Below are 12,094 nucleotides of genomic sequence, written 5' to 3'. Positions count from 1 at the left end.
TTCCCTGGCACTGTTTAATTTACTGGCATAAACATAGCCCCTATGTACTGAGATCTTGCTAATTTGAATTTTATGGCAAGTTATTTCTCATAATATTTGCACATTTGGACAGGAAATTATAAGTTTGATGGTGAAATATATAGAAAAATCTTCATTTAAAAGATTCTGACTGAATTATAAACCATTTTGCTAGATATCTAGAGCATTGTTTTTAAATTAAGTGTAACATGAATTGATAAGATTCAGCAGGGCTGGATTTCACTAGGAGTGGCTTTTCTTTTCTTTTCCTGGAAAAAGGAACAACTTGACAGGTTTTGAATCACTTCATTCTCAAGTTCATTGGATTTAAACATAAACTCCTACCCCTGCAGCTGAATATCATCAGAAATGCTTATTTAGCTAATTTTTTTACTCTTTCAAAGTCCAAGATATTGTGTTGTGGAAGCTCCCACCCAGTTTTGGTGTATCTTGATTAATGTGATACGGCATTGTGACAGCTGGGCAGAAGTACCCACCATTCCTCTTGCAGAATAACTCACCAAGCCACAGGGATGGTGCTGTAGGAGCATTTAGATACCCCTGGACTGTGCTATGAGGGTGATCTAGCTTGTCTAGAATCTGGATCACCAGGCAGCTTACTTGTTAACCCATCTATATTTTCTTCCTGGAATTCCTTCCCATGGATGTCAGCAAGGGTGAGGGTAAGGGAAGGCAGATCAGGTTTTAGAAACATTCCCAAGTAGCACTGTACCGTTTGAACAGAGCTGACGTATGTGCTTCACTTGCATTCAGGTATGTTAAAGCATAGATTTACAAATGTGTTTCTTTGAGCTGGCCATTCCCATAAGAATTGTGTGGTGCTATAGTGAATGCTGATTAAATGATCGTCATGTATTCAAGGAAACCTTTATGCAAGCATTGTGTTGGGATACTCTCAGTCTGTCTGAAAGAGATGGAAGAGATTCTCTACCTCTGCTCTCAGAGGAGCAGAGCAATGTAAGGACGAGAACCTGGAGAGGTGCCAAAACATTGAATCCCTTACTAATTTTGAAGTACTCTTGAATAAAGCTAATGTGTCAGTGAGGCCCTAGACTAAAAGTTATTTCTGTGCGAATAATTAAGTGCATTAATATTGGTGTGTGGGTTTTTTACATGTCTTCCTAATCGTTTGACTCGATATCCATTTAGTGTTGATAATAGCATAGCTTATTGGGGGCTTGTATCCAAGATGCTGTGGAGAGACTGCTGAGGCTTTTTGGTACTTAAGCTATTACTTTGCTGCTCGTCCATCAGCACCATTGATGCTGCTGAGGAAGACCTTGAGTATGTCTCTGAAAAATAGCCAAGAGCAGGTTGAAAGCTTATGGGTAAGAATTAGAGACCAAGGCAACAAAGGGAACCCTGTGGTTAGTGTCTGCTACAGGCCACCCAATCAATGGGAGCCTATAAATTTTAATTGCCCCTCTACTCCTCTCTGGTGAGACCCCACATGGAGTACTGCATCCAGCTCTGGAGTCCTCAGCACAGGAAACACATAGACCTGTTGGAACAGGTACAGAGGAGGACTTAAGTACTTAAAGGGGGCTTGTAAGAAAGATGGGGACAAACTTTTTAGCAGGACCTGTTGCAATAGGACATGGGATGATAGTTTTAAACTAAAAGAGGGTAGATTTAGACTAGATATAAGGAAGAAATTTTTTACAATGAGGGTGGTAAAACACTGGAACAGGTTTCCCAGAGAGGCGGTAGATGCCCCATCCCTGGAAGTATTCAAGGTCAGGTTGGACAGGGCTCTGAGCAGCCTGATCTAGTTGAAGATGTCCCTGCTCATTGCCAGGGAGGTTGGACTAGATGACATTCAAAGGTCCCTTCCAACCCAAACTATTCTATTATTCTATGTTACGGGGCTCTGGGGGCTAGGGTGGAAGGGCATAAGAGGTATGCTTCTTGATCATGCCAGTCAGGTAGGATTAGATGCAGGATAGCCCCTGGTTGTGCAGCTGATGTTGCAGAGGAGGCACTGGTTTTTATTGACCTCCTTGGAGGAATGAAAAATGCTGGGGAGAGAAGGGGTCCACCTGACAAAGTGGGCAAGAGCATGTTTGCCAACAGGTCCCATAATCTAGTTGGGAGAGAGGGCAACCTAGCCCTTGCTTTGGAACAAGTGAGAAGTGAGTTCAGAGGTTATGGTTAGGGACTTGCAGAGGACATGCACTGCTCCAGCATCTACTGAAAGGGTAACGTGGTTCAGTGCAAGTAATTCAGGAGATTTTTGGTATGTGTCAAAAATAACTTCTTGACCCAAGTGTTCAGTAAGCCAACTAAAGGAGGCAGTCTGCTAAATCTGTTACTCAGAAACAGGTTTATGACCAGTTTGGAACTGGTCAGTTCTTCAGTGAAGGTTGATGGCAGCTTTAGGAGCATTAACCGTGAAATGGTGGAGTATAGGAACCGGAGAGAGATGAAGATGAAAATTAGAATTACAACCCTGGACTTCAGGAGAGCAAATTTGGCTTGTTCGGGAATCTGCTTGGCAGGATTCTATGGGACCACTGCCCTGAAGGATATAAGAGCCCGGGAGACCTGCTTGATCTTGGAGGATATAAGGATACCAGAGGAGACCCCAGTAAAAGCCTTGCAAAATTCATTTTAAGCAGCATCTGCTGCTCTCCCCTCCTCCATGGAGCCAGGCCTGCTGCTCAGTGGGGCAGGAGAACTTGTTGCAAAGGATGCAGAACAGTCTGAGATAAATTAATGACTGCTTTGCCTCGATTTTTCCACAGATTGGCTAATGACCTGGATATTGTTGCAGGGACATCTTCATGTTTCCTGAATTTCCCAACAATTTGCCTCAGGGCAGCAATGGCACTGGAGTGCAAGGGTTCATATATGTCTCTTGATACCTTCAGTGCCTGCTGCCCGTGCACCGTATACCAGACTTTGTCATGGTGTGCTGTGACAGTTGTTCAATCAGGGTGAGTATGGTTATGCAAGTGAACTAGATGAGCCCTTGTTTAATTCAAACACTTAATCATTAAAATAATTTTTAAAATCATTTAAAAAATAATAATAAAAGAATACTAACCAAACCACTGCTTCAACAACATCAAGTCACACAGTACACACTACATGCATCTCATTCATGGCACATTACTGTTACATGTTACCTACAGCTCATGCCATGGCCACACCAAGGAAGTCATGTTCCCATGCATCCGTTCAGACTGCTGACTGGGCAAAAGGACAACCGTGTTGGCTCAAATCACTGATAAGTTGGAGTCCTGCTGCCTGTGGTCAAACTCAGGGTACAGTACACAGCTTACTTCATCCTGGGTCTGGGAACAAGGATGCAGGCTACAGAGCTTCTGCACAATAGGTCAGCTTACTGGCAGCTCTGTCTTCAGGGTCTTTAGAGGCTCTTCCCCAAAGTTTGGTTTACATAGCCAGCATCCTGCACTAGACATGAGTTGCCCTGTGCGATGTTTCTTATGTGACCTTAGATAACTTCATTTAGTCATTGCCCCTTTCATCTACTGTTAGTGGTTACTTCCTCTTTGTTACTTTGGGTGCTAGTCTCTGGGCAGAGTTGTTGACTTGTTTGTGTTAGTTTTGGGTTACTACCATCACTAATCTCCAGGCAAACCTTGTTTTCTTCCTTCTACCAGTCACCCTCGGTTCCTCTTCGTTACAGCTAATAGCTTTAAAGATTGCTATGCATACACTTGTCTCTGGTGCAAGGGAGAGCTGTATGGATTTACAGACGTAAGACAGAAGGCACCGTTAGCAAGGATGCGGATGGGGTTAGATAGGCTAACAGGCAGGGCTGCTTTTCAGAGGGACCTCACAGGCTGGAGAAATGAGCTGACAGAAATGGGCAAATGTGAGTCCTGCACCTGGAGCAGTGTAGCCCTGTGCAACACTGAACTAGAGAGCAGCTGTGAAGGAAGCACCCTGGGAAGAGGTGGAAAGAACATCTTCAATCCGAAGAGTGGGATGGCCGGCATCTTACTGCTGTCTCAGCTACCTTCCAGGGGGTAGAAAGGGTGAACCCAGATTCTTTGTACTCTCTGTACAGGGACAAGATAACAGGCAATGAACAGCAGTTGCAGCAAGGGAAACTCTGACTAGATATTTTCACCAAAAAAAACCCCATACTATGAGGTTTCTCAAACATTGGAACAGGTTGCATCCCCTCATTAGAGAGATTCAGAACTGATCAAGGCCATGACAGAGTAGGGCCAGCTTTGAAGCGGGAGGCTTGAGGTGGACCAGAGCTCCCTTCCAACCTAAATTATTCAGTGATTCAAAGAGTCTTTGACTCTTTAAGTTTCAGATCATTTTATCTGAAAAAAGTATAGTGGAAGCTCATAGGTTGTGAATTCTTTATGTGTAGTCAACGACCTCTGCATCTGAGGCTGCCTCTTGTTCATGAAAACCTGAAAAGTTCCAGCTTGCGCTGCTGTAACTAAATAAAGCTGCCTTCTTACAGGGTTCACACCACTTTTAGCACTTTGGATTAATTATATGGCTATTATCCTAATGGAAGCAGCCAGAGAAGGTAATTGAAGACATCTTGAAATAAATTAGATAAATGGTAGCAGAAGCAGCTTTGTGCTTTAAAGCTCAGAGGAAAACCATTTTTAAAAATCCAACTGTAAAATTCCCCAAATACAATGACATTTACTGTACATTTTTATTGACCAAACTATATTTTAGGAGAGGTTAGAAGAAAAAATTGTGAATACTGTTGCAGCAAAACCCCTGTTCTTTATTTCTTAGAATGAGTCTGCTGTATTCTTACTTGATTTTTGTTGAATTTAAGGAATCCATGCTAAATTCTTTTCAACTGAACACTTAATGCCTGAAATATTTTTAGGAGAAATCATCAACTCATATAACTAAAAATCCATGCTGCAGAATTTCAGTTTTGTGTCACAGAGTTGGTGCCTTTGCCCATTTTTCTAGTACCAAAGTTCTTTTCAAAATGGAAATATTTTTTAATCAATTCTTATAATGATGTTTCTGGTTCCCGTGGTTGGTAAAAAAATAAAAAAATTGGTTTTTGTTTTTTCAAGAAACACAGGTCTGCAGTTCCTCATTTAATAAAAGTTGGAAATACGCAGAAAGCCATATATCAGGTGTGCTTTAAAATCGTTAAATCATTAATGGATTGCAGAAGATATAGGAGTTGCTGCCAGTTCCAGTAGAATGCTTTTCTTAACCACCATTGCTGTAGTTTAATTTTCATTTTCTTCAGATACTATATTCTTTTAGATCTTCTTAAATCCAAGATACAGTCAAATATTAATTATATTCCTAGCTCTTTCCCTGTTTATTTTAACCACAACCAAAGAGAGTATTTCACAGCAAGTAATTCAGCTAGATTGTGTGTAACTGAATATCAAGGTCAGTTCATGCCTTGCTTCTCTGTGATGCTCTCTCCTCTCTCTTTTTCTTTTTTTGTGGACATCAGAAATAATCAGCAATGGCTTGAGACTTAGTACAGTGATGGCTTGTAGTACAATGTAACATATTTGCTATATTTTATTTTGCAGTTGCTGGCTTTAATAATTAAAGGGAATATTATCGTGATGAGGTTTAAAGGCTTTAAAATCCTCATTTGTCTCATATCCAGAAACATAACTAGCTTCTATGATATATATTATTGCTGATAGAATTTATAGTTCTTTGTTATAATACTTTTGGCCCTTGAGACTAAGTAATCAAGTCTAAAATGCATGTGCTTAATTTTGATGAGCCGGAGTGATGCGAAATACGTAATTAGCCACTTCATTGAAGTGTGCATATTATGGTTCAGTGACTAATTTTCTGGTCAGTGAATCACAACCTTATATCTCTTTTTTGTATTTAAACACTTCAGATTATGATAGTTCTTGTATTTAAAGCCATTCTAGTCATGAGGATCCAATTCATGCTTAGCATTTTAATAACCGCCTCTGCTTTACGGTTTCCTAAGGGAGAAATATTCATGTCTCTTTAAATTATAAATTTATAATTTATGTCTTACTTCAGTTACAAGTTAAACATAATTATATGCAGCAGGGTATTCTTAAGGTTATGGAATGTAACATGACAAAAGGTTTGGTTTAGTTTGTAAAAACCGTAATTGTTAGTAACATAGTATTCCATTTTACAAATTTACAATTCTTTATCTAGAACTGACAACAATAGTAGATTGAATGCTTTCAGACACTCTGGAAATATCTCACTTTAAAGCAGTAAATTATAGGAAAAATAACACTCCTTGCGTATTTCTCTTTTGGAAAACATTTGCTTTAAACTTTGTCATTGCTTGAGGCTTTTATTCATGTATCATCTAACAACTTCAGGTATCATTGAGGAACTTCATTTTGACATACGATTCAAACCTTGAAAATCACATCACTGTAAACTGTGAGTGGCTTTGGCATGAGAAGAAAAAATCAATTATTAAGCTTTTACATTTTTACATACTACCCAAACTTGTTTGTCTGTATGAAAATATTATTACACTATAGTCTAATGTGTCAAAACCACTCCTAAATAATCAAGAGTTCCCAGACTTCAGATGCATTACAGATTATCTGTTCTAAGTTTTCAGTGTACAAAAATGTATGAAGTATTTTGAGTTTCTTATTTTCCAAGAGAGGTGAATTATCAGGCAGAGGGCAGGAGGGAATACGATATTTGCATCACTTTGTGTGGTTCCATAATTTACCACATTGGTGATCTCCCTCATGTGTTTACAAATGTGATGCTTTTTCTACCGTGTATAAATAATACTCATGCATGATGTTGCTTAAAATGTTTGTTTAAAATAGAAGGGTTTTTTTCCATATTTTCTTTTAATTTGTTTTTACATTAGAGGAGACAAATGTGTACCAAATATGGGTTGAATCCTTTTTTACTTCATGTAGTTAATATCAAAAGTTCATTGTTCCTCCCAGATGAGACTGAAAACACGGCTGGTTTAGTCTTTGTAATACTTGGCTCTAAAATTAAAATTCAGAGGAAACAGGATCTGACTATGAGTCAGTATGCAGAACAGATGAAGTAGAGGGGCCATGACGAAACATTCTTTCAGCCCAAGGTCTTTATCATTACTGAGAACCAATGTCATATTTCATAATAGTAGGATATGAGTGCCAGACTGTTTTGATCAGGATTAAAATGCTGTTGTTTTCTTGATTTTGTTCTAGTTTCCGCTGTATTTTCTATAAATGTTTTTAAAAAGACACTTTCTTGCAAATTATTTTCAGAGGACCTTGTATCATTACTTCAAAAGGACTCATTCTCCATTCTCACCTTTCTTATCCTTTTAGAAGTAATTACTCACTTGGATATTTTGATGATGTTGAAATAATCTCCAAATTGTATTCCTTTCTGTAGTGCCTGACTTCATAGAGTCTGACAAATTATTTGGCATAGGAAATGGACTAAATCCACTCATGGGAAGTTGGCTTACACATGGATGCCAAATCCCAAATGACTTTAACAGCGATAGGCAATACTAATGAAAACCATTTTCTTACATGGGATATAATACACATTTCTAAATTAAATTAATAATTTGAGCCAAATGTTGTGGAAACAAATAATTTACCATATGCAGTATTTCAGTGTCACCTGATTGTGCTTTTCAGCTCTGCATAATACTTTTTTCACCTGTAATTGCCTAATTGTCTTTCTAGCCTGCCAAGAAAATATTCCTTCACCTTGACATCTTTAAATTGTGCTTTTGTTCAGTAGTTTACAGTGTGTTGGTACTGTATAATGGGTGTTTATCATTAATACTAGAGATAGCAAAATATCTAATTATGGTTATGCCACCGTGCTGAAGAACTGTGTTACAATCCAAGCCAATTATGAATTTCAGTTGCTGAAAGCAAGATTGGGAAGCACTCTTTTAAGTCTCAACCAAGAAAGAGGCACTCCCCTTGTCTTTTGTTAAGCCAAAGAAATGTGCTCCCAGTGTTCAGCAATAGCTAAACAGTGGAGAAAAACGCTCCTTAGCAACAGAAGTTCATGAAATAAAAGAAAGATTTAAATGCGGCTTAAAATTAGGGAAATAGTGTCTGTCAGATTTAAAAATGTGGAAAGAGATTCTCTGTTATAAACAGGAGGAAGGCAAATATAAAAGCTCAGAAATATCTTCTAAGGCAGGATGGAGAAAGAAGTTAACTCTGGTGCATGTTCCGTTCACTGTGAGCTGCCAAAAGTGTGTGTATGCCATTTCTGTGCATCTAGTCTTCTCCGGGCTTCTGGGAAAGACATTGTTCTAAAGGGAATGGAAGTGATGATACATTTTTTTTTCAATTGCCCTGCTTGAGGTCTGTGTCCATAAAGTTCAAACTCAGATAATCTTTTTCACTGAAATTTGGAGTGAAGGCTTTAGTAGTCACTTCTTTTTTCCTCCCTCTTGTAAATACTGTCGTGGTCTGATCACTCCTAGTCTTACGCACATTGCCCTTCTAGCAAATGGCATCCATAGAACACATTTAAAATAATCACAGCCATGTATCTTTGGAGAAGGCTACCCTCAATACAAGACACAGCTAAAAATCTAGGACTATGGTAATACAACAGGAGTAATATTTTTTCACTAATGTTTTGTATAGGTTTGTAATTGGACGAGAAAAACCGGGACAAGTGAGTGAGGTTGCACAGCTGATTAGCCAAACTCTAGAACAAGAACGCCGCCAGAGAGAGCTGCTGGAGCAGCATTATGCACAGTATGATGCAGATGATGATGAGGTAACAGACTGTCTAGCGTTTCACTATTCTGTGCTTTTTAATGTTCTTTTCTGTTCCTAATTCCTTCTTTTTAATTGTCACTCCGAGGTCAGCTTCTGGCCCTCTCCGTTACCTCTACTGATGATTTTTACAGATATTGATGATGAATCTTATTTGAAGAACACAGTTACTGAAAAGCTTTTCAGCATGGATTTAAAATATTTGTTTTGTTCCAGAAGAGCAAATATCAAATTGGTCAATGCTTCTGTAATTATTGCTCTTCCTCTGAAGGCCTATGTTTTTCTGAAATAAGAGAATGAATTTGGTTTGCTTATGCACTGAAACACTAGGGGTTTTGTGAAAACTGGTAAAAGTTGCCTTCTAGCTTTTAGGGGATTGAGGAAGTTTTAGACCTTTCTTTTTTTTCCTGGAAGAGTTGATGTTCTTAGTTCAGAACATTAATTCAGAAATTAATTCATGAATGCAGAAAATTCCAGGTAAGACGCCTCCTTCCACACACTGCTTTTTGTTTCTCTGTGAACAGATATTCCACAGCATAGAGAATTAATGTACCTTGTCTGAAGTGTGTATTGATATTCCCAATTAGTGCCTGATGTCCCAGTACAAAGGTTTTGAAACTATCAACTTTATGCAGTAAATTATCCATAATTTCTTTCCATTGTCTTAAAATTCCTAATATGCCTAAATATTAGGCAATAATCTTTCCAAGCTACTCAGAAAGATTAATAAGAGAGCTTTTCCAGAGACTACTGTCTGTGTTACTCCCTAAATTAGCTGCTGGGTTAAGGTAAAAGACAGTTGCTGCCACAAGAGACTGCTTCCACATAGGCCAAGCATACCACCTTCATTTTGCATTATCTTGAATATTGTTTGAAATACCAGATTCCATGTATTAGTGTGTTTTCATCCTGGGCCAGATTTTTTATTTTATTTGTAGAAGGAAGCATTAGAGAAGTGGAAATAGAGTAGTGATGCTATGCATTTATTTCAGTTTAGTTTTCCTTTAAGTACTGAGACAAGGCTCCTAAACAGTTAAAAAAAAAACCAAAAAACCTCTGAGATAAAATTAGGATACACTCGGATTTTGAAACACACTGTTAAACTAGCAATAGGTCAGAACAATCAAAAGTGTCCCAGAAGACTAAGTAAAAATCTTATCTAGCCCCGCTGATGCTTTCACTTAAATTTCCACTGATATTAAAAATAAAAATATTTTAATATGTTTTAGAATAAATCTTGTCATAGGTGCATATTTAACTCATATAAATAAAAGTTGTATTCATCTGTATTGGGGATGCATATGTATGTGTGCCTGTGCGAGACCATGAGGGCTAGAAAATCCATATCCTCTCTGTTCCCCCCTCAAACTATAGAAACATGCAAGTCTTCTAACTTTTGTTTAGTCTAGAATTAAAATTCAAGATCTTGAGTAATTTCTTGAAGAAGCTCTATTATCTCCTCAAAAACAAAAAAAGATACAACTTCAGCCATTGGAACAAGACACTTCTCACAGCTCATCACAGCATGCTGTAGACATCCGGGTTTGAAGACCTGCAGTACCGTTTTATGGTAAACATAGTCTGATAGCATAGTAGTAGTCTGATGTTGGCAAGGAAAGGTGTCTCCTAAATGCCTGACATTCAAATGCTTCTCGCTGTGTACTTGCACGTAGAGTGATGTGCAGCTGAAGGCAGACCTGTGTGAGTAATTGATGAGGATGCATCGACTGAGTAGAGGATGCATCAACCTGCAAAAAGTCTCAGAAGTTTGTGTTGCTTACCTTCATTCACCACACAGGTGTCATAACTCAAGATCTGGAATTAAAGAAAATGTTGTTAAAATGGTAGATCAGTACTGATTCTGGTAGTACCTCAGTGTTCAGTAGGGATTATTGCTGTACTGATGCTGACAGTGACACTTTCATACTGATGACCATGCAAGTGTTTCTCGGCACAATAGTGAAAGAGGACAGGGATGAGTATGGATCAGATATTTTTGTGATGTGTCTTGTTGTCCTTGCAATTCAGTGGTTACAAACTCTTCAGCCCTGTTCACTGCATAGATTTTTAACACAAAAAATACTAAATGCACAAAGTGTTTTCTATTGGTAGTGCCTTTGCATGACAGAGAGAAAATAAGATAGGGCAAGTAATTAACAGTTAAAGGCATGTTTTCTTACTGTAGCACTAAATTGAGGATGGTGACCACCTCTGTGACCATGACATGTGCTTTTTGGCTATTAGCATTTGCAGTGCAAAGGGAACTTTTATGCAGTATGTGAGGAAAGGAGGAATAAGAAAGGAAAAGACATCTACCACGGGAGATCCAGAGGATCATCAAAGATTTCTTTTGGAAGGAGAAGGAATTGGGCTTCAGAACAAATGCAGTACTTCAGTTCTCAAAAACTACATTTGGAATCATTGAAGTTCATACCTGTTTCCTATTTGATGCCATAGATATATTTGGGAGAGGGGTGGTAAACGTTATTCTCAGAATAGACAGCTGGGGTGTGGTTGCTAAAGCATGCAGTGAGGCGTATTCCCTTTCTTACTTAAGAGACTTACCAGAAGTAGATTTTACTGGGAACCTGCAGCAATCCTGAATATTTTACATTTTTTTGTCACCTGACTATGCTGTCCAAGTAAACTCACATAACTTGTACCATTCCCAAGCAACTGACACAACGGAAGCTGTGATCTAATGCACATTATACACGGTTCAAAGATGGGTTTGGTCACCACAAACCCTTTTGCTCCATTTACTGTTAAATGCAAGCATTACTACTTTGAGCTCACCTTGCTCTGTGAGGGCAAACGTGGCTGGGTTTATGTTGCTGTATGCCAGACACCACTGCCAGCCCTTCATTCTTTGTCTCTGGTAAGCATCTTTTGGGCCAGAAAATCTCAATTTACACTCTCTGACTGAATATCGGCAAATGTACAGAACAACCTACCCTTTTGAGTCCATTTCCTCAAAGTGATAGTGATTCTGGCTGCATGAAGTTCAGGCATATTTGGATTGCCAGTGTAAGAAGTTAAATGTTGAGGCAGCATACATAATATACAGGAGTAGCTCAATCTCAGAGCTATCAAACTGTCCTATTCATTTTCATGCAGTTCTTAAAATACGGTAACATGGATCTCCAGCTACAATGCTGCATAAATGAACAATACAATGATCTTCAACCCTGTATCGAGACTGTCAAATTCTGAGCTTCAGAGACTTACCACAAAGACAGCAGTAACATATCAGGTTTCCGGAGCAGGAAATCGGTGATCTGTGTTTGAGTCCTGGAGCCACTGCACATGACCGTGTTTGGTAGAGCTAGTCAAATCACAGG

The 12,094-nt window shown here is 38.8% G+C and overlaps 1 protein-coding gene across 6 annotated transcripts in view; it reads left to right on the top strand.

Annotated features, from left to right (window-relative positions):
* The window catches only part of PPP1R9A (protein phosphatase 1 regulatory subunit 9A), a 157,159-nt gene that overhangs the window by 100,214 nt on the left and 44,851 nt on the right, over positions 1-12,094 (top strand). For all 6 annotated transcript variants that reach the window (XM_074864126.1, XM_074864161.1, XM_074864154.1 and 3 more), the window contains exon 6: positions 8,619-8,754. In XM_074864126.1, coding sequence (XP_074720227.1) covers positions 8,619-8,754 — 136 coding nt within the window. The remainder of the gene's footprint in view (positions 1-8,618; positions 8,755-12,094) is intronic.

This window comes from Strix uralensis, chromosome 1 (genome assembly GCF_047716275.1).
Source record: "Strix uralensis isolate ZFMK-TIS-50842 chromosome 1, bStrUra1, whole genome shotgun sequence".
Lineage (NCBI taxonomy): Eukaryota > Metazoa > Chordata > Aves > Strigiformes > Strigidae > Strix > Strix uralensis.
This window is presented reverse-complemented; position numbering and strand designations above follow the sequence as displayed.